Here is a 24,076-nt window from a genome sequence, read left to right as displayed (position 1 = left end):
ACCAACCAAGTAGATGTGCCAACCGTATAGTTTAAGAAAATAGACATAGATTGCCTAAAGTAAGAATTGTTCTCCCGACAACGTACATTCGCAGCAAATAGGATACTAGGGTATCATTTGATTAACACTGCGTTTTTTTTGTATATAACAAGGCCACCAGCAAGAACGCGCACAAGCGTAGTGCACAAAAACATGGTAGCGCTCTCTTCCGTATGAACTATTCGGCCAGGCAGCACCACCCAGCTTCTGCCAGGTTGCGCTGTGAGTAGGACTTTCAGTTACAGACGTAGCAAGTGCTCTCCTTTTTCTTGTTATATTGCATCAGCGTGGGCACCCACAATGATCCGGCATAAGCCACACCACGCACACGATTTCATTAACAGGACGGTATGGTCCGATATTACGTCGACGTTGCTTTCCACTAAGTCCGTGCCGGTATATTGTGCTCCACATACAAATACGGGCGCCGCTTCGCTATTCCAGGTAGTATCAATGCTGATTGTAGTGTCACTTGTCTGTTCTTTGCTGGTTCTGGATGCTCCGACGAGCGTGTTGTCTTTGCTTTTGTGGCGAGTTTAGGGCAGACTGCGATGCCGAGATTGTCTTCATCGGTGATGATTGGAAGCATGTCCTCAATTGTAGTCGGCGGGTTCCTTCCGTAAACCCTCCTGAGTGGCGTAATCAGCCCTGTTTCTAGCACGGTCGCGTTGTAAGCCAAGGTTACGTACGGAAGAATGACAGCGCACATCTTGATTTCGATGTCAGCCTACATGGCTAACGTGTTAACGATATCCCTGTTCAGGCTTTCGGTAACATTATTATTGTGTAAGCCTTATTATCTGGCTATATTGAAGCATTGCTTGGGTAACATTTGCTTAAAACGGTCTAATGTCACTGATGTCCACTGGGCCCTATGGCGTAGCACGGTGTTCTCGACGAAGCATTTTGCCACTTAAGCTGCACTAACATTGGCCAGGGCTTTGGCTTCGGCAAAGCATGTGATGTTGTCGGTAGCCATGATGATATATATATTGCCTGATGCTGACGTCGGAAGTATAGCCAGTGCGTCTCCCTTGATCTGTAACAACAATGAGCAAAGTGGCTCAATCTTCCATAGCAAAATTGATAGCCCTTCCGGTGGTGTCTTGCGTTGCTGGCAATCTCGGTATGTCTTGACATAATGGGTGTTGTCGGCATTTAGGGGCGGTCAGTTACACTCCTCAGAATCATAGGGAGAGTAGGGAAGAAATAGAGGTGGTCTTGGTGATGCAACATCGTGAAACGCATCCAATACCTCTGGCAGCAGCGCTGAAGGCACAATGAGAAGGTAGTTGACAACTTTATGATATCATGCAGCGATATGACATCCAAATGCCTGCATTTTATGTTTATCTAAAGAAGACAAAATAATATAAGCTTCTTACACACAAATTATGTATTGTTAGTCATGAAATTTGCTGTTTTCTACTATTTACGACATAAAGTTTCAGTCCTGGCAATGTGTATTTGTGATGAAGAGTTACGGATTGGTAGCTTCGTCCTTCTATTTACCCACACGGAATTTTCGAAAATTTTTCTATACATATTGAAAGGCTGAATCAAAATTCTTATCCCTAAAATCCATAGAACCTAATGAATTTTCTCAGATGCAAACCATCTTATTTAAAATCATCTAGTTTTTTTCTTTTCACTATAGTATTTCTGGGCTTTACATGCACTTGCAAAGGTGTCATCAGAAGTGGCTCCTACATAATGCTTACTTTTAAGTCTCGGATTCAGCGAACCGAATGTTTCTAGAAACTTGATTTGAAAACTCACTTTGTGGAAGAGTGGGATTATTAGTACGTGCTATGAAATTTAGCAGACACAATCACTGTGCAATCGCTGCATAATATACAGATTCTGGTATTGTGATTGCGAATCCTTACGTTTCTCTTGATGTTTTTAGGGTCCGTAAAGTGAACAATAAAGAACTAATTTGCTTGAAAAAGTGCGCAACGTTGCAATACATCTATACAACTTCTTCATATACCACATGTAGGTAACAGTGAAACTGAAGCAATGAAAAATAAACGCCATCGCGTGATCCAAACATACAAAAATCTGCTTGCAAGGACGTTCGTATTTCCTCCTAAATGCAATAAGATACAATATTCCTAAGGAGTTTAATTTCAAGGTTTTAAGTACAGAAACTTTGCAAGAACGAATAATTTCTTGGAATTGTGCAAGAGCTGTTAAACCTTCGTAATCGAGAAAACGGGACCAGAACAAACATAGGAACTAACATAACTAACAACATCAGCAAGAGCATTCCGCACATTGAAGGAGATGTGCACGTCTATTGGTCCGGCTTTTAGATAGCAGTTATGGGATCTGCTTGACGCAAGCAAACTTGACGTTTTAGCATGTTATTTCCAATGGGTTTTGGTGGAATAGAATGGCATTGAAGCAGTAACGGAAGGTTACGTTGCAAATAGCATCAGTAACCTCAGGCCATATGCGTTCGAGAAACTCTTTGTTTAGCTCTTCTTTTCCTTTGCACTCCAGTGCGATAACATAACAATTGCTTCGTATTAAGATATAGCATGGGTCTAGTGCGTTTTCGGCGCAATAATACGAAAATGCTTAGAAGCAGAGCAAACAACACCTGCATTGTAAATACATTCGTCCAACTGTTTTAGGCTTGCAAGCTAGGGGATGCAGATAAGAAGCAGAGCTAGGAGGCCTACTTTTCAGTTTTATATACGAAATCATACGCAAACACTTTAAAACATTATTTATTGCTCTTGGAAGCCAATTTTATGTTTTTACATTGCAGAGTGCGCACCAGCTGCTGCAAACAATTTTGACGATTCCAGGAATAAAAGACTCGCCCTGTTAAAGCTAAATTTATTCACTGCCCAAAGCCATTCATTGGCAAAGATGTGCATCCGGCTCTTGGCTACATTCGCATTGTATGCATTCGTGTTCGCCAGTTGCTGTAAGTATATCAAACACTGCAATATTTACTATTAGCATTTAGGATTCATTACGATGATAGACATGGTGCAGAATTGTCAAATGGAGTAGGCTGTCATCTTTGTTTTGAAGCATTGCATCATATCTTCACAGTCAGCAAGGCCAAGCTGATGCCCATATATATCAATTTCAATACAATATATCCAGGTATATATTTGTACATGGGTTACAACAGCTAAATTTGCATATTTTATAGTTACCCTACTGATTTTCCAGCATCAACTTTCTTGTTGTGGCTTATGAAATGTGTTTCAACGTGCTTTCGCGAAACATAGCTAGGTAATATCGTAAGAGTGCTACACTAATCATTGGACCAAGAATTCTGCACAATATTGCGCTTTTATACACCACGAAATGATGACGCATGTAGACGTACAAACAGTAATAGCGCTGTAACTACAAAAACTAATTAAAATACGTTAATGATGCAAGATTCCTTTGAAAAACAATCGTGTGATTACGTTTTATGTCGCCCTTCTTATCTCTCGATTAGCATTATTACGATAAATCGCGCTCTTTCCGGCTTGGGTCTCTGTTCTGACCGTTTCCGCCAACTTGGGTAAAGATAGATAGAGAGAGAGAGAAAAGGGAAAGGAAAGACAGAGAGGTAAGCCAGTGTAAGCACCGGCTGGCTACCCTGTGTTGAGGAAAGGGGTAAAGGGAATAAAAGGAGAAAGAAGAGACGAAAAACGACAAAAATTCACACATTAACACGATGCTATGCGCTACAGCAGTCAAAGGTGGTCCCACAATTCACAAGTCCTTAAAAACTTCAGCAAAGTTATTAAGCCCTTGAGTGCAAAACCCCATCTGGACCAGTGTCCTAGAACTTTTTCCTCTGCGAAGCTGCGATTGTTCAGCTTTTCGAGCGTGGTCACGAGCTCTTTTCTTGGCACCTTGTTACGGAAAATGTGTACTTCATGATCTAATGGGCACGTCATCGGGCTTCCATGTTGAGTCATCTGTATAAAAATGACGCAATAAATCAACTCCAGCCAATGAGCATTCGGCAGCAGTTGTATGCGGCTCTTCAGTAAGCCTCCTTCGCGCCAACTATTGTCACTGGATATGCGACACTGGGTATTGGTCGCTCCTAATGGACCGCAAAAATTCAATACAATCCGTCTCACAATGAATTCGAATGATATGTGATTAGCATTGAATCAATACAGTAACACGTCATATTGCCAATGTGGAAACGTGAAAGCCACGGAGACCCTTTGTCCAATATTCCACTGCGCACGCCTCGCGATTTAGCTGCCCTGCCTAGAGATCAGCGAGTGTCATGCATTTATAGCGCAGGAGCGGTAAATATTGAAGTACCTTTTCTTTTCATTGAAATGGCAGGGAAATTGCAACGTAGCATTTTCAGTTACCTAATTTTACATCACAACAATACATTGAAGACCACTACACACCTCGTGGGACCCATTAGGTACCCAAGTTTGCGTGAGGTTCATTGAAGAGCGGCACAAAGCTACTCTAATATACCCAGCGCTCCAAGTTGCCACTAAGTATTTTCATTGAACAGCTCCACTTAACTCGTGACTCAAGTCGGCACGGCGGTTGCTTTTCAACCCTGTTCAACAAACATAGCAACTCGATGTGCTGCCCAATGAACCATGCCCCACCCATCCCATTCCCTATGTTAGCGGCAAAAGGGTGAGAGGTATAAAATAGGAACCCCACAAAGTACGTGAAATACTCTATAGATGCTAGGGAGAATACGGGGCAGGCGGAAGATGTAAATACAAGGTGATCAGCAAAACGAGAGCGAAGTGAAAGTGGGATCCGACGTTTCGACAAGTGGACTTCTCATATGTCGCCTTGAAAAAGACAAGCCTACTTGTCAGAACGTTGGCTATCGCTTTACCTTGTTCTCGTTTTGCTCATCGTTAATAGATGCTTATCACTCGCCATTAAAACATGGTATAAAATTTCTGTTGTGCTAGGCGGAATCAAAACGGAATCCTTTATTTTTTAACAACGTATGTCTTAATATATGATCACGGGCTCGCCATGTACGGGGTTAGCTGTGATGTCGCTGTCTAAAGAAATTCTTTAGAAGGAAGCGCGGCTGCATGCACGCCTCAATAATGACGCAGCACGGCGGTTGTCATCTGGGGTGTGTCTACGTTGCTTCAATGCGAGTCGCATTGACATTTGCAGTTATCCTTAGACAGGTTCTTCTGGAATACTTTTCTAACAACATCAACAAAATTATATGCACAAATACAGACACGCAATAATTTATGACACCTACATTTTGATGGCCTAAACAATGCAACGGGAAAATTTTGGTAGTGCATTCATCGTTTAGAGATCGCTGGCTACATCATGCAATCAGCACTTTGGCTAATCAACGGCTCCACTATTACTCCAAGGTCGTATTCTTTATATAAGACAGGAAAGTAAAGCTGATACATTTGCTTTCGGGCAAAAGGCAATATATACAATTCTTAAACAATTGAAACACTATTCACGGATTAAAACCAACTATCATTATTATTATGGTAGTGCTACATTCAATGCATATCATTGATTTGTTCCCAGAAGATTCTTTGTAATGTTGGCGGTGATTAGGATTATTTGTCCTAACTTTTCAGACATTATGTGCGCAAAAAATAAGATGAGGCAGCAGTGCAAAAGTTGGTCATTTTTCGTGAATATATGTCACACACACTGAAATAAACTTACAGACTCTTCAATGTGTCTTGTTGAACATCTCAAGAAATACGACGTGGAATGAGTGGAATTAATATTATTTTAAATCTGGCAGAGTTTAACGACCTGGGCTCTGGTCTCCCATGAGAGGACTTCGAGGCCTTGCCTCGTCACTGCCTCTCAGGCCTGCTAGACAGCCCACTCTTGCGTCTTAAGGTTGGATCTGCGCAAAGCGGCGACCCAATTCGACGCAAGAGCCTCCGGAGCTACTGCCATTGTAGCTGATCCAACACGAGACTCCCACAACATGTGTGAGATCATTGCTCTAGTTCCCTGACATAACTTACAGATAGCACTCGAATATTGCGAGGGGAAAATGTGCCGCAATCGCACCAGACTGGGGAAGGTTTGCGTCTGTAGTTGTCGCGAAAAGACTGCCTGGTGACTTTTCAGTTGGGGGTGAGGCATACCCGCCTGCCTAGCTGGTAGTATTTGGTGATGTCATTGTATCTGACCAAACGTTATCGCGTGTTTTGAACCAGGAGTTCCAAACTCAAAGATGCGGTCTCCGATTCTGCGCGGTGGGTCAGTTCTCGCGCAGAATGGTGTGCTACCTCGTTCTTGTTAGGGGGGCCCTCGTCGGGGGGGGGGGTGGAAACGTGCGCTGGGAACGACATGATCGCGATGCTATCGAAGTGTTGTCAACCAGATTTCTTTAGGATCTGGAGAGCGTCGGAGGAAATGCGCCCCACGAGTAGTTGCGACCTGTGGATTGTGAGTCGCTAAGTACTACTTCGCAGATGGGGTCCCTAAGCGCAATCTCAATCGCTACCTCTTCCGCTGTTTCTGGATATTCCGTTACGACACTAAACGCGTCCGTAAGCCAGGAGTTACCTTCTACGACTGCCGCCGTGATCCGATGTTCTCGTATGTATTCTGCCGCGTCTACGGAGCGCGCAGTCCTCTTCCCGCCCAAGAAGCGCAACAGTGCCTTGGTACGGTACTGGCGTCGGGCCCGATTATATTTGGGGTGCATGTTTGAGGGATAGGGGCGACGATCAGCGTGTCGCTGAGGTCGCATGGAATGACCAGTTTCTGACCGTGTTGGACGTGGTAATTGAAGCCGAGTCTTATGCTGCATTTACCGTCCCGTGGCTTTCAGGGACATGCGTTCGAGTCACGAGGCTCCTTGCGCATCCACGATTTCCTCAAACTGTAGCAGACGAGTAGTGATTGTGGACTCCGGTAGCCCAAGGACGATCTTGCAAGTCTTGCGTATAATGGTGTTGATTTTCTCCCTTTCGATGACATTCCTGTTGTGCAAGGCAGCCACATAAGAAATGAGTAATTGTGAAAGAATGTATGAGGCGCATGACGCTGTCCTCCTTCATGCCTGTGTGCTTGTTTGTAATGCGTTTGATCAGGCGGGTAGCCGCTGTAACCTTGCCTTCAATTTCTTGTACAGCTGCCACGTTGGACCAGTTGGGTGCTATATGCATGCCGAGGATGCGTATCTTCGGGACTCGGGGAATACTGGAGCCGTCTTGCGTATAGCGGATTATTTCGTCACATTGGTGCGATTCGCCTGTAGACTTGGGCTGGCGACGCGGGCGGTAGAGGAGCAGCTCCGACTTGAGTGGAGATAGTTTGAGTACTATGCACTAAGGAAAATACGGAGTAAGATTAAGGTTTTTTATTCTGCTACACTTAGTGAAAGATAGAGCAAAATATAATTTATTTTATTTCTGTAGATTAGGTGTTGAAATATGAAGCCCGAAAGAAATGTCGATTCTCAGAGGCGCGAATTTATTATAAGCGGGGGAGAGCAAGAAAAATTAAGTTTTGTAATGCAGCTATAAGTACTATGAGCAAAACATGAACAAGGTGAATGCAGGAGTCAACGTTTAGACAAGTGCACTTGTCTTCTTCAAGGCGACGTACGCTTTCCTCGCCACAGTATATATAGGTGGGGTTCTTCTAAAGGGAAGAGGGTGTGAGGCGGGAGGGTGCGGGAACGGAGGGAAGGTGTGTTAGCTTGTCGAATTGACAGTAAAGGAACGCTGTGCACAAGGCCAAAACTAAGGCCACCCCCCAAGGGCGTGTCAAGGGCGTCTGACACGCCGGCTGAAAAAAATAAAAAGGAATGAAATGGAAAAATAAGGGGGGGGGGGGGCTACGCCAAGAAATCAAACTAACTGTTGTTGCCTATAGCTTGAGGTTTAGCATAGCGAATAGATTCTAAAGCTCCCTTTGAAAAGTTGATGCCTATTGGTTGCAATGTTTTGAACCTATGGATAAGGTATGACTCTCTGTATTTTCTTTCTCGTTCAGAACGGAAATTTCACTGTAAGATGTAGAGGTAGAGTTCATCAAAGTTACGACCCGGTTGGTTGAAATTTTGCTCTGTACGCGCGATGTCCATTTAACCGGACGTTCATTGATTCGTCGCTCAACGTCTTGAATTTCCATCTCCCGCATTCCCCATGTTTTCCCTGGATCTATATGTACTGGCACTCGAAAAGAGACATCGGTAATATTTTTGACAAACACATGGCGAGTTGATCCTAATATGTTACGAGATCAAACCTTGATCCTAATATGCTATGAAATGAAACACTTGCATTGAAGAAAAGAAATGTGAACATTTAATAAACGTAATAAAGAAGCGAACACAAGCCCAATACAACACGGTACAGAAGCGCGTCTTATAGAAATTGGCGTATGACGTTGCCGAAGCATGCGAAGTGAGAGACTAATTGCTAAATAAACAAATGCGCAAAGCTAACAGCAGCCCTGCCAAGTGTAAGAAGCAAGTTATGCTTCACCGGAGCCCAATTTGCGGGTCGTACGAAGCACGCGACGAGCGCGTCGAAAAGTCAAATATCTTTCCACGCGCACTGGACCAATTGATCGGCATAAGCAAGTTTGAGAGATGAAAAAGATATCGCCTACTGTAGCTCCAGTAAACGCAGCAAATTCGTTCAGTTCTGTTTCCCGGATGCTGGCATAAATTTAGTACCGAAGTGAATTATATGGGAATCACTGTTTCCTTATAAATCAAATGGTAAAATTGCATTGGGAGCACCTGTAACAAAAGCGAGACATGAAACTGTGATGAACGGACCGACTAGTCATTAAATCAATCTCCTGAATAAATATTAGGATGGAACAGTGGCTAGAAAAACCGAGTTCCACTGAGGCATTACTTCAACACCCTTGAACATATAAAGGCAATACTGTTCATTCAGGTGTGCCCACTAGAAGAACTATCATAGTTTGCTCTTTACAGTAATTGAGGAAATAAACTACAGTAGGCGACAGTCTAATGGGTTAGTGTAGGCACTACTCACAAGATCGCAATGCAGCTGGCTTCTGTTTGTTCCTGCTCCAAACATCATCCTTAAGGATCGTTAGTAATGAATTTTCTTCCACTGCGATGCCGCAACAATAAGTATATGCAGTAGGATGCACATCAATTCAGCTTGTTTATTTTGCTGGTCGTGTTTTTGTCGCTGCTCTCTTACCGTGTTTGAGGCTATATATATCTAACAGCCAATGCTACTTATCTGTGTATTAGCTGAAATCTAACAAGATAATATAGCCTACACTACACTATGACGTTATTTAACACCCGCATAAGTATCGTTCAACTGCAAATGTTGCTATTTCAAACTAGAATGGTAGGGTCATCACAACAAACGTAATAAGTGGTAGCGTCATAGAGTCATAGTTCAAAGCCCTCGAAATATTCAGCGCCTGCGGATACCGCAACTTGGGCACACTATTGAAGGCATTCTCCGTAGGCGGTATGGTGCCATCTGCTGCAAGAAAAGAAACAAAATTCATGAGCCATTAAGCTAATACACATACACATAATACTCGTTTCTGCGGGCACACATGAGGAATTTCTCAGTAAATTGGAGAAGAAATACGTAACACAGGCGTCCAGTTCCAGCCATCCTAGCTAGAACGGGAATATAAATGCAAAATTAGACGAGGAACTCAAGGAGGCAGAACTCCGCGCGGCCCCACAACAGCTAAACATCAAATCAACCTCAGGGCCGAATGGTGTCATCAACAAGAATCTCAGAAAGCTCAATGATGAATCGATCGCCAAACTAACACAATAAATAACGGAGTGTTGGATAAAAACCGAAGCACCAACTCAATGGAAGAAAGCGACGATTGCGCTCATTCAAAAACCTGTTAAGAAGCTTGAGATCGGCAACCTCGGACCGGTCTGAACATCTTATGGGGAAAATCTTTTGGAACATTCAATTTTAAACAGATTATGTAACTTCTTAGAGGGCAAATACGAGTGCATATAACCAGATATATTAATATGGTTTCGCGAAAACCTTTCGGCACAAGATGTGATGCTTCAAATTAAGCACCAGAAAATTCATTATAGAAGGCGTTCTACAAAAGCCATCTTATGCCTTGATTTTAAACACGTATTTGATTATGCCAACCACGTCAGCTTCTTGGAAAACATAAACGAATAGGACTAGGGCAACCAAGGTATCACTGCATCAAAAGCTTCCTATCAGATAGGAAAGCAGTCATCTACGTCGGAAGGCTCATGTCCCCGGATAACAACACAGGGGGGAGGAGATAGGCCACAAGGCGTTGTCATTTACCCGACGCTGTTCAATCTGGTCTTAGTGGGACTCTCTGGAAAACTAAATCACATAGAGTCCCTGAATCACAAATTCTACGTGGACGATATTACTATCTGGGTCTGTGATGGTAGCGACGGATCAATAGAACAACAACTCCAGACCGCAATAAACACAGTAGAGGAACACCTCACAGCAAGAGGACTCACATGCTCTTCAGAAAAATCCTAACTTCTCTTATAGCGCCCCACACTTTGGGGTAGGCCTACTAAAGGATGCGACAGAAATGAGGCTCATGAGGAAATCAAGCTACACACCAAGAACAGGCGGTATATTCCCATAGTATACCAGCTCAAGGCGCTAGGTTTAGTAATCGATAACAAAGAGACAAACGTGAAAACCATACAGAAGTTATACACAAAGGTAACCAACATGAGAATAACAAAACGAATTACTAACAAGCACAAGGGTTTGATGTAGGAAAGTATCATACGACTGATACAATCATTCATAACATTATCACTCAGATCACATACATAGCAGTCTTCCCCGATTCGTTTTCAGCTGGAAAAAAATCTACAACCTGATAAAAAAGGCACGCAAACGGGCACTATTGTTTCCCATAGGTTAGAACATGGAGCTCTTGCTAAAGTTAGGCCCCTACAATACACTGGACGAACACATAGAAGCACGACAAACATATCAGGCAGAACGATTAATCAAAACAAAAATGGGACGGCATTATTACGCAAGCTGGCAATGAAATACCACACGCTCTACAGGGAAAAGAGGACAATAAAGAGTGAAATTCGTGACGAACTCCGAGCACCAAATATACCGAAGTTCGTGCATCCAAGTTACAACGAGGGTGGACGCACAAGTAGAAGATAGAAGATATTCCCTGCTGTCGGTCAGACAACAGAGCATTGGTTGTAGACACGGCTGAATACTCAAAAAGAAATAGCAATATGACAGCAGTCATAGATCACACCGAAACACCCCGTTAAAGCGTGTCCGTGAATACTAAATATTGTGAGACAGCAGAGGGGGTAGCCATTGCAGTAGCATTGCTTTCCACAAACGCCCAATACATCATTAGCGATTCTCAGGTGGCCATTAAAATTTATGCTACGGGTAGGGTCTCTCCCGAGGCGTAGCACATAATCAGAGTCAACGAAGAAAGATTCTTGAAGGAAGGGACGAGCGGCAGGCAACTGTTCTGGTACGCAGTGCATACGTCTCTAAGCTTTCCCGCAATCAACCCCAATGAAGTAGCACACAGCGAAGCTCGATGTCATACTCGTCAAGCTGAGTAAGGAGTGACTTGCATCGGTCAGAAGAACACGGAGGAGGAGATCTGGTGAGAAAAGGACGCATTAACACGATTAGTGACACTACCAATTGGTTTGAAAATTGGTGGCGAAAATTACAACTACCTCAAAGTGCACTGAACCGATCTGAGTCCGCGAATTCGAGGAAATTATGAAGAGAAACGTATACGAGTCCCGTACAACGAAAGACTTTCTACGCCAACATGTACGATAGCCATATATGCTAGCTATGCAAGTCTACTAGAGCCACCCTTCAACACATATTTAAAAGATGCAAACCAGATCAAGGTAAAATGCAGTCTCCCCGGGCACTCTACGCGCGCGGTGGTCGGCCGCGCTGCTCCGCTCAGAACTGCAAAACCAACTTTGGGCTGCCATGTGAGCCATGGATGACGTACGGGAGCAACTGCTTCCAGTAGCCATCTAGACGGCCCCCGTCCTGGGCTTCAAAATTGCCGGATTCTAAATAAATTTATCTCACTCACTAACTCATTACAGTGCGTTGGTGGATGACCAGCAAAGCTGTTTAGCGAACGACACAGAGGTGGCAGAGAATTTTAATGAAAGCTACAAACATGTATTTTCCTGATCTGTGGTCGTCTTGACTAGGTATGCACACACATTCCCGTATCACCTTCGTCATTAAATGTGTCTGTTACGTAAGACAATGAATGACTCATACACCGTTAGGCAGTGGATCATAATCCCGTAAACGCGTCCTTCCTGTTACAACGGCGTTCTTTTTTATTGAAATGCAAATAAACGAAAGAGACGTAGTCACCTTATATGGTGACGGCTACTTATTTTCGCATATCGGAGTCAACAATATAAAAACTGTATGTACGAAAATTGAAAGAAACAACTTAATAGGGTCAAAAATCTACAGCAAACAGTTCTGTAAAGTCATGAACAGATCAGTAAAAAATGCAAATGTAAGTTGCACTGCAATGAGTTTGTAAACAGTCACACCCAACAAACAAGCCACCGTGACGTAGACTGGAATGAGCATATAAACAGATGAGAAATTACACAAAGTTCGCTATGGACCTATGGTCAGTCACAGGTGTTGCAGGTAGAGCCGAAATGACCATCATGGAAGTTGCTTTGGAACCTCGCGTTCACACTCTCGGACTCATCCATGCAGGCCCCTTGACGCCGAAAGTGCTTAGCGCCATTTTCTAATTCACGGTATGCTTTATCAGTTCTCGCAAGTCACGTGTCATCTCGCGGGCATGGCCGTCGGCCGCCCAACTATTTAGTCAACGATCACACTCGTGTCGCTGCTCCCTCCGTTGCTCTTCATACGCGCGGTGTTCTGCAGTCCTTAGGACTCGCGGTATGACGATTGCGCCGGCGGAACGAAGTTCAGATCAATTATGTCATTCGCCAACAGAGCCGTGATGTCAGCCCACTCGAAAGAGATTGGTGATATCAATAGAGTTTTGCACAACGGAGCCAGCTGTCAAAGATGACGACAAACAAGCTAGCTGCGGCACTAGCGCGTTTGCGCGTTTGCGTCGAGGGACGTCAAGGAAGGATACGGCGATGCTGCATCCAATGCTGATGTTGGTAATTTCTACTCGCAGACGCCACGAAACCCTGGATCTGAGCGCCATACAGCTTCGCTGTAATAAATTTGCGCGGCGTAGTCTCGAGGCACAGTCTCAGTATGCGTAGTGTACTGTAAGCCTGCTACGTTGGTCGCCACAGCCACCGCTTCGTTCACCGCCTTCGCCCTTCGCACGGGCTGCCGTCACGACTATCTACAGTGGTGACCCTGACGTGTTCTTACAGTGGTGACCCGGAAGAACAAGCCTTGCCCCAAGCGACAAGCTATCGTGGCTGAAAGGCCGGAGGCCCAGTTCATCCAACCGCTGCCGCCATTCCAGTCCAGCTATGGCTACGCATGGTTCCCGCTGTTTGAAATGGTTATGGAATAGAACTACACCATGATCCAGTAGCTCAGAACGAGTTACTCCTCTCCGTCCCGGCACCTAAACTCCAACTCCGCCTCCGCATTCCAACGCCTGGCCTTCACCCCTACGACGAGCTACGTTAGGCTGTGCTGGACTTCCTCAGCGCTAGGTATTACCCTTTTCCTGATGTTGACCGTACGGTACGCGACACAGCTTTGCCAACGCCAGCCCCCAGCGCACCGCTTCCTGTACTTGTAATCCATTGCCATTAGGCCAGCGTTCTTCCCTCGACCTGCCACAATACCGTCTCGTCGACCGACAGAGGCGCTGCGGCACAGTCACTGGCCTGATCACCTTTATCGCCAACAATGATAACACGTGCCACTCGTGCCATCGCTGACCCAACGCTGGCTCCTGCGCCACTCGCTGTCGCGGCTGTCTCAAACTACATCACACTTGCCACTCGAACCCCGACCGACCCTCTACCCGATACGTCCACGCCGCCCGCTCATCCGGGCTCCGAGCCGGCGCACTAGCTCTGCACCTTGCCGACTCCGCTGCCTCCGATCGTGCCGACTATCACCACCGTGGACATGGGCCTCGATCTTCTGCGGTCATGAAATCAAATGGGTCATATCTTCAGCGGTCAGTGCAGTCCTCGGCGCTGTTGGCACAAGACACTCCACCTACCCTGCCCTTCCAGGTATTCACTTTTTCTGCCTCCCTGGGCGTTCGAGCCTCGTCGCGGCACGCCTCATGGCCTCATTCCACTCCCGGCTTTTGCAATGTCGCAGTGCAGGCTGCGCTGAATCTCGCGTACGAAGACCGCAACCAACGACCGGACACTCCTGCGGGCATTTTACCCCACGCTGGCCCGACGGCCCGCGGTTGCTCACGATGTGTCCCGTCGAAGGTTGTGCCGCATGGCTTCCGCCTCCTGACAGGGTGTACGACGTCAAGATGCAATACATGCGCCGTGGCCCGTCCTGCGCTTTCAATGAATTGCTCGTGAGCGCCCCCTACATGCCACGCAACAGTGCGGTCCGTCATGAGCCGCCAGCAGCTCTCGCGGGGGCATCGCGTACGTACGATTCGCCTCGCGGGTTTTAGCGCTCCTCCGTTCTGCGTACAGAAATGCTGAGCGTCATTTCGTCAAGTTGGTGTGTTCGTCCCACCACCGTCCTTTCATCGGGTGCACGTCCAGCTGAGCTCTGTGGCAGTAAATCGGTGCCCGCCAAGTAGACTCCTTGGATTCGCCACAAACCCTTTTGAAATCGTGTGGCCCTGGCTTGCTTTCCCACCGTACCGTCTAATCGGGGGGCCCTGTAGCGGCCAGCGACGCTCCTACGCGGGGACGCTGTGTCGGCGCACTCAGCCGGCGTGACGGGACCAGCTCTTGTAACAAGGGAAAAATATAGTTGGGCAGCACGTGCTCGCGGCGCAAGCTCGGCAGGCGCACTTTTGTTTTGGAAGCCTGCTAGCTTGGTCGCCACGGCCGCTGCTCCGCTCCGCACTTTCGCCGTGCTGCTAGAATAAACGAAGGGATGACGGCATGGCCTGTGCGCGGTCGTCACGAATTCCTACAACATCCTTTCTCTTAACACAGCTTCTGAAACTGGGCTGTAAGCTTGTAAAGAAGTATTTTGTTTTATAGTAAATTATAATCTTCAAATACATTTTCACTAAGATAAACTTGTTTTTAAACAAAATTGCTGCCATTAGCTATAGAGAAGGCTTTGGAGCCTTGAGGATTGGCACCATCTCTGCTTAGCACAGATGAACTTAACATTGCATGCACTTTTATGGCAAAGTTATAATCAGAAGTTATGACTTACTTGTCAGACTCTTTGCCAGACTTGTAAGACTTATGACTTACTTCTCAGTTATCTTTGCCAATGGCATATTGTAATGCAATGCTAGCGCTTAAGCAGTTCCTTAATCATTTAACGCACGTTATGTGCTCGTTGGTCAATGTGAAAGTGTCATCATCACACAACATGCTTAGTAGGCAAGCTGCACGGCGGCGAAGAAAGGGACTAGGTAACCAATAGAAGCTTGTGCTCAACAATTTGAACATACAAACTGCTACGACAAGTATGTAGCTATGTGCATATTCATATTATGTTTCAATCATTTTAACCTTCATTTTGCCTAGTTAGCGTACATTCCTGAAGTGAAAATGCAGAATTTAGAAAAAACGTTGTGCTTGTGAGACATTAAATAAAATGTAGTAGCATAGTTATTTTGTGAAAATAAATCACACAATAACTCCGTTATACATGGTGTGTAACATAACCAAGAATTAGCTGGCACTCGTGAGCTTCCCCTGAAAACAGTATTCATAGAAATGTTTGGAAATCAATTTGGTTTATCATATCATAAGTTAGCTGAAATACTGAAGAGACGGCATTGTAGTCGTGCTTTGACATCGTCTGACCACTGTACCATTATTCTGAAGCAGGTTTGATGACAGCGTCGTAAGAGCAAAACTTTACCGTTTAAATGAAAATTTAAGATTTGTTGATGGAATGCCTTTCTTGTTGATTGTTTAGCTCATGCAATGTACACTGGTCCTGTATAACGTTATTATTTAATGCGCTATCTTTTGGTTGGCTGTGATGAAGAATTTGCTTCATAGTTTAGTGACGTAAACTTCATGTTAAAAATCCAAATTTATTCTCATCACAATCTTCAGGCCTGGCTGGTAATAATTCTGTAGCCCACGAGCATCACCGTTACGTACTCGTAAGTATATTTATATTCGTAAAATGATTTTGAATGGGTGTGATTATTTGTCTCTCACGTTCTTCAGTTGCGTTTCTATATAATAAGGGCGTAACCGGGGCCAGTACGCGCGCCGACGTCTCATAAGCATAATATGCCAAAATTTATTTCGTTAAGGAAACTGCGGTTGTAAACAGAAAAGCATAACTAAACGAGTCAAGTGGAGGAGGAAGGTGGCCTGAGAAGGCTGTGCATATGCCGCAAATATATAAAAACGTTAGAAGGAGGTTGTTGAGGCTAAAGATAACTTTGTCTGCATACACCCATTTCAAGAAGGACAGTTCATTACAATTTTTTCTCTTTCATAATCAGTTTCATTCCTTGTACTATTTATAAAAAGCTTCCAACTAAACTTTTCAAGGATTTACGTTAGTATTGCTTAAGTAGATAATTCAGTTCTTGATTATCTATTTATATGTTATCTATAGTCGCTTGCGCAGTATTTTGATGTTGCATAGAATTTATTCCTTGTAGGAGCTTTGTCTAGTACGATGTTCCATGTTGCGTAATAACCTGGTAACGTTCACTGAATATTGAATTCTTTCTGAGAAAGGCAACGTCCTCTCTATGTCCTTTTGCTGCTGACATTCAATTACACTTCTCAGTGACAACGAGAAAAACGTTTGTATGTTGCACGCCCGTTGACTCCTATCTTTTACTGCAACAAAATCACGGAATATTACTTTGAATGGTATCGTTGAGTAAGCTGCAATCATGATTTCTTTTTCACGTAGTCTGTACTAGGCCTTAGGTACCTGGCACTGGTGTACTAGGCGAAGGACAGCATTGATGTAACTTCATCTCTGTCTTCCAAAGGGACAGATGACGACCAAACGTTCGTGCTGGGGATACAATTCCAAGACTTTATATTTGACTGACTTTTTAATTTATGATAGGGGGTTTTACGTGCTAAAACCACTTTCTGATTATGAGACGCGCCGTAGTGGGGGACTCCGGAAATTTTGACCGTCTCTGGTTCTTTAACGTGCACACAAATCTAACTACACGGGTGTTTTCGCATTTCTCCTCCATTGGAATGCGCCTGCCATGCCCGGAATTGGATCCCGGGAACTCGTGCTTAGCAGACTAACACCATAGCCACCTCCCAACAATTCGCAAAGTGCTTGTGCTGTTTGTTTCATTCACTGCTACTGCACGCATGTGAAGTCTGGACAGGGCGTCACTGTCAGGTTAACAGCAGGGGATGTGTGATATCAAAGACTAGCTGATGCGCCTCGCATATCAGTTATGGCACTCGGTCTTTTTGTTTATACAAATTCCAAAGGGCGGGCTAGACCGTGTTGTCGAAGAAAGATCGTTCTTCAGATAACTGCGCCCTTACATCAGGACTGTTACGACGGCCAGTACTTACTTTTTAACTTTAACATTTTTCAGACGTGCTGAATGTACAGAAGTAAAAAAACTTATAGAAGACTTATACTCTTTAAATACATTCCTGTTCCTTCTCTTCTTTCACTAGTGAAGAACTGCGGCCGTTCAAGAACACAACTGTGTCAGCGCACAGCTCGAACAACTCCACAACGTGGCAGTGTCCAATGATATTGATTCTACAATGACTTTGTTGTTCGCATTCTTCATTCCAAATAAGTCAGAGAACCAACTTGAGTTCACAAGGCAGAAAATTCTATCCTCGGTCTTTTTATTTCCCGTAGAAGTTTAGCTAATAAGAATCCCGTACTGGACGTTCTCAAGAATACGTGTGATTTTGAGCTGAGAACAGTGACGTTGAACCTGGGTGATACTCCTAAAAAGAAAATAAGCACTAACGGTTGTTGCCAATTAATCACTGGAGAATGACGTTGGGGTTTAGGATGAGTTGGACGATTAGTTTTCTGAATTTTGTTTTTTTATCAAGAAAACGAACCCCTTATTGATAAGCGATTTACCTTTTTTATACACCTTCTGCTCAAGCGCATAAAGATTTCCTCCCACACATACAAAAAAGAAGAAAAATACAATACTCTGGATTACTATAAAATGTTGTCCGCATCTAACGCAAGGCCAAAATAAAAAATATCCGCCAGCATCGTCCCTTTTGAGGCAACGCATTCAAACATTGCGATGTGCGCCTGGGACCTAAATAATGTGTTACAAAAGGTCAAGATGGGTCCTTAAATGTTACCATAAAATATCTATCCATTCGACTTCGGCTAAGTTCTCGCAGCCTGTCAAGTCAAACACGGCAGTTTCTTTTTTTTCAGTAAAAATTTCATTTGCCCGAGTTGGTTCATGGCTATTCAAAAGGCACAGCGCCACTTGGACGGAGCAATGACACAAACCACATCACCAGCATTGACTAGCAACTGGTTTCATTTTCACCGAAACCGGCCTATTTCTGCGCAAAAGGTTTGCCATTCAACACCGCAGTCAACACTGATAAGGTCACATATGATCAACACAAAACAAGATACCGAAAACGTTAAGGAACACGTTGCAAAATCCATAGAAACGGTAAGAACAAGACATCTTCATCGAACATAGTTTACTATCGTCACGTATCTCAATGCAAAGGGCTGAGGCAAAGTCACTATGCAGAAAAAAATAATAATAAAAACAAGGAACATGCGCACAGAACTAGGTATCCACACGCTTCGTTTGAGCAGGCTTCTGTGACGAAAGAAATACCATTAAAAGGGGGCGAAAGATTTAATACCTAAACAAACCCTTCAAGATATTCGATCTCAGTGTCATTCAAAAATATGGATGACTTGATGACACATTTCTCTGTCGATGTTTTAATAAAATAAGCGATTCGACGATTTGTCGCTCGGTCCTGTAGTTTGCTTTCCTCAGAAGCTTAGTGTCGTGAAACTGGCTTACAGCCGCACAGCTTGCAATGTTCACCAGAAAGCCACCTGTCTTATTACAAAAATTAGGACTATGGTCCCTGAAGTGCTCGTTGAAAGATCACCCCCTTTAGCCTATATACGGGCCACCGCATCCAAACGAATTTCATAAACTGTTTTATGCAGTCTGTGAATTTATTTCTTTGCTGAGTAGTGCATTATGGCGAGTTTACTTTGTTTATTATTGCACAATTTTTTGACAACTTAGACGCGCAGAAAACAATCAGAACTTCATGCTCTCAAGCAATCTTCTTGATGCTGTGTGGCACTTTATAACCATATGGAATCACCTGCACCAGCCTTTTTTTGCTTGCCAGGCTTACTTTTTGAATTATGGTTTTTAATCTTTTGAAGCAGCGCTTCTGAAAATGCAGTAACTCAAAGCGATAAGTATCCGGCTTCTTTCAGCCGCGACACCTGGAGGCCGAAGCTGTGTCTCATTTTGTGTAAACATGTTTTCGGTACGGCTGCCTGAAGGCAATACAATACAATTTCTCTTTTGACAAGTTCGGAATGGGCGGTGTTAAAAGGCAGTGCCCTGTACTTAGACCTCGAGGTATATTACCAGCATATATACTCATCCCTAAATAGCAACAATAGGTCCAGGAACTGTGGCTAGCAATTTTTTGAAGTTTCCCAAGTGAAGCTAAGCTAGCAACTGTTGGATGAGAACTCCTTAGTAGTGTATGAACAAAAGCCTCCAGATCATCGTTTGATACATTTCTTAAAATTTCGAGAAAATCACCTACATGTGAATGGATGCGCGTCCCGACATAGGCCAAGAACACGTCACAGAGAACCGGAGCTACAGCCTAGCCGATACATATTCCTCGCTTTGCGAGCAAAAATTTTCCCTCGACCCTCAGAGCACTTGGGTTCAAATATAATTCAAACAAACTTAGGAATGGGTCATGTCGAATGCCTGTAGAATGTTGCAAATCAATTTCTCCGTAAACCGCTATCTTTTCTTTTGAGACACTTAGTATCCCTTGATGTGAAACAGTGTGAAACAATTCTTTACAAACTGAAAACCCATTGTACAACCCAGGTGACAGTTCATCCATAAATTTACAAAGCCCGAATAATTTTTATCAAAAAGGGTCTCCGTTCACCAGAACCTGCAGATGCTTTTGAAGGTATCGAGCAAGGACGCGTTGGCATGAGCCATTTTCCGAAACTATGGCGTTAAGTGGTTTTCCTGGTTTATGGGTCTTAACGGTGAAAAATGTGAAGAAACACGTTTTACTCTTTCCTTGATTTGCGAGGCTTTCTAAATGCAGATCCTGCAGCAAATCGCGCTTTTCCATTTTGCATCTGCGGATTGAACGCTTCTTGTGTAAAATTCTTCACAATAGCACGACTGGCCCCGAGCAATTGCCTTTGGTCAGACGGAAAAACCGCCTTTCTTATCATCTTCCCATGACATCATCTTCCCATCATATCCATTGTGACAACGTAATGGACGAAACACAGCTTTCATCGCCGTTCAACCTGTTTTTTACTCGTCCTTTACTCAAGAGGGGGCAGCCACTCGCACTTTACACCAGTAAATGGTGCTCCGCCTATCACTGGCATTTAGCTGAGTAGGTGTGCTGTCACTGTTGCTCAACTGGTAAACAAACTAAACTTCGGGAGTTGACTGTGACCCAAACACTTGTCTTGTCAGTCGAAAATCAAAAAGAGAGAACGGCAGATGAGTATGAAACCGAGATTAGAAAAAAATTTCTTGAGACGTTGTTCTGTCTCAAATCTAGCAGAAATATTTTACACACGCGCTTTCAGGTGATTTCGGACATTCCAAAGAATCGTACAATATATGGTGACCAGATGCTGCGTTTCAAACTCCCGTACATGCCTAATAATTGTTATATATATATATATATATATATATATATATATATATATATATATATATATATATATATATATATATATATATATATATATATATATACACACACACACATTGCAAGCTATATACTACTCCTTCATTTTCTTTACCTGTATACATTCATAAGCTTGGCCAGCGTCATCGTCTTCAGCGCGCGACCTGAAAGATTAACCGTCAATGTTGAACGGCTGTCTCGCAAATGGTGGAGGCTGCTCTGGTTCTTTGGTTCTCTACGACTTCAAGTTTTCGTGGAGCTTTGTTCAGGTCGCCGCCGGTTCTGCCGTTCCGCCACCATGCCCCAAGAAGATCCACCAGGAACCTCGGGCGTCACCGTCTCTGCCCCACCGGTCCTTCCTTCATGGACCATCAGCACACGGCAGCGTGATCCCACCATTTTCGCTGGCGTTCGTAGTGACGAGGTTGACGACTGGCTGGACAATTATGACCGCGTGAGTGAGTCTAACCGGTGGGTGGGCTTCGCAACGTCGCATTATACCTCACTGACGTTGCCAGGTCTCGGTTTTTTAACCATGAGAGCACCTTGCCTTACTGGGCGGCATTTAAACACCACCTTCGGCAGATTTTCGGCGCCCCTAACGTCCGCCCTGAGGTCGCCAAGAAAAAGCTTGACGGAAGCATGCAACTTCTCGGGGAACATACACCTTTTATATCGAGGACATACTCGACCTTTGCAGCACTGCAGACGCCTCAATGACGGAATCTGATAGTGTTCGCCATATCCTAAAGGGCATTGCCCACGTCACATTCTACGCACTGGCGATCAAGAATCCGAATCCGAATACTGGACGCACTGCAGGCCATCCGTTTACAACCTGTCGCTGGTGACGCGCCTCCTTCGTGGTATACGGATCTGCGTATGCTGATTCGGACTCTCATACGTGAAGACCTCCAAGCGTGTGGCCTCAGCGTTCTGTTCCTGGCCTGCGCGACATCATCAAAGAGGAGCTATCCTCCATGACCTGCGCTGCGAATTGTGCCCCTCCTTCGCCGTCAACCTCGTATGCTTAGGTAGCGGCTATGCAACTGCCGTTCGTTCAGTCTTCTCCACCAGCTCCTGCTCCCAACCATCTGGCGACTGTAGCACCCCGTCCACCTGCTGCAGCATTTTACGCTACCCGACCTTCGTCCCGCCCCATTTCTTATTATCACGGTATTCCCAGGCACATGTCGCGTTTTTGCCGAAGATGAGAACAGGACGAACGCCGTGGCTACGATGATTAGAAAGAGATCCACTGCTTCCTCCGAGTTTCTACCAGTGCCGGCTCCCCCCCCCCGCGTACCTTCTCCACCTAACGAAGTGCCTCACAACTATCATCCAAGGCACCGCCACTAGCCCTCCCCACTCCGAAGTACATCACCTTTGCAAGCGGCCACCCGCGCTCCTTATTACCAATCGGAAAACTAGATGGTGAAGTTTTTGGAGGGAAGGCTGAATGGCTCGCGCAGACTACAATTCCTCTAGCGTGCCCGGACAATACTTTATTAGTGTGCGTAGAAGGTGTACCACTTCTAGCATTGATTTACACGTGACCAGCTATTTTTATTATTCATGCTGAATTGTGCTCTCGTCAACGCAATGTTAATACACCTTACAATGGAGCTCTTCCTCGTGGTGCAAATAATGTTGTGATTTGGCCACCGGCGCAATGCACCGTTCGAGTTTCGATAGACAGGATACGGATCCATACCCAGTTCCCTGTTGTCTTCCTGTGCTCACATGCTAATACTACGGTGGGACTTTCTCTCTTCGGCGTCTGCTTCCATCTCCTGTCGTCAACGCCTCGTTACCTTGACAGAGATAGACAATTCGGACGACGTGTACGAACCGCGCCTTCGTTTGCGAACTGCTGACGACTGTATGGTGCCACGTGACCGCAAACAACTCCTTGTAGTTAACTCTGACATCACCGATGGCGACGTATTAGTTGTACCGTCAGCCCGCTGCCTATCCGAAGGGATTGCTCTGGCACCCAGCCTTGTTCACTTCACCAACGTCACGGCCAATTTCGCTGTACTCAACACAACCACTGAGCCAGTACTGCTTTCTAAAGGTGCTGTTGTCATGTGCGTCTTGGACACTCAGCATGTCTCTGTGCTTAGCTCGACTACAGCTATTTCACCACCACCCACCAGCTATATATCCGGTACCTGCTTCTGTTCTCGCTAGTGCCATGAGCACCGATATAACGCCACAGCAGACGGGGGAGTTGCCGGCGTTGTTATCCAGCCATAAGGACTCCTTCGACGGTCACTCTCCTCTTCTGAGACAGACTTTTGCAACGGCTCATCGCATACACACCGATGGCACTTCCATGGTGCGCCGGGGGCCATACCGCGTTTCTTCCGCCCAACGCCAGATCATCGATACCCACGCTGCCGACATGCTGAAACGTAGCATAATCCGTCCTTCCAAATGTCCTTGGTCGCCACCTGTCATGTTGGTGCATAAGAAAGTCGCTCAGTGCGATTTTGCATAGACTACCATGCCTTGAACAACATAACCCGCAATGATGTATATCCACTGCCCCAAATCGATGACGCGTTAGATTCATTACAAAGCGCTGAGTATTTCTCCAGCCTTGATCTATGCTCCGGACACTGGCAGATCCCCATTTACGAAGCAGACACGGAAGAAAAGTGCATTTGCCACACCTGATGGAATTTATGAATTTATGAAAATCATCATGTGGGTCGATCCTAGGGATAGTACGAAAATGACCCAAGATCAATGTCACATACCCCTGTGGACTTGGCAACCTATAACGCGCCCTTCGGAATCTTCGGGACGGCCCACATATGGGGAGTGCTTAACGCCTGCTTCACATACACCGCGGGTCGGCCCGGCCTTGCACTATCTTCTGGATGGACCAACTTGAGGGGAACGCTTAACGACTGCTTCACCCTCGCCGCGGGTGGGCCCGGTATTGGAATATCTTCGGGATCGGCCTACCTATGTGGAGTTCTT

The 24,076-nt window shown here is 45.0% G+C and overlaps 1 protein-coding gene across 8 annotated transcripts in view; it reads left to right on the top strand.

The window, feature by feature from the left end:
- LOC142590315 (japanin-like-RS) overlaps positions 1–24,076 on the top strand; it is an 80,282-nt gene that overhangs the window by 25,225 nt on the left and 30,981 nt on the right. For 7 of the 8 annotated variants that reach the window (XM_075702344.1, XM_075702343.1, XM_075702336.1 and 4 more), the window contains 2 exons: positions 2,819–2,980; positions 16,244–16,293. In XM_075702344.1, the coding sequence (XP_075558459.1) occupies positions 2,923–2,980; positions 16,244–16,293 (108 nt within the window). In that variant the 5' untranslated portion in view covers positions 2,819–2,922. The remainder of the gene's footprint in view (positions 1–2,818; positions 2,981–16,243; positions 16,294–24,076) is intronic. The other variant, XM_075702342.1, reaches the window with a different exon arrangement.

The sequence above is a fragment of the Dermacentor variabilis genome, chromosome 8 (assembly GCF_050947875.1).
Source record: "Dermacentor variabilis isolate Ectoservices chromosome 8, ASM5094787v1, whole genome shotgun sequence".
Classification (NCBI taxonomy): domain Eukaryota; kingdom Metazoa; phylum Arthropoda; class Arachnida; order Ixodida; family Ixodidae; genus Dermacentor; species Dermacentor variabilis.
The sequence above is the reverse complement of the archived record's forward strand: the minus strand, read 5'-3'. Positions and strand labels throughout refer to the sequence as shown.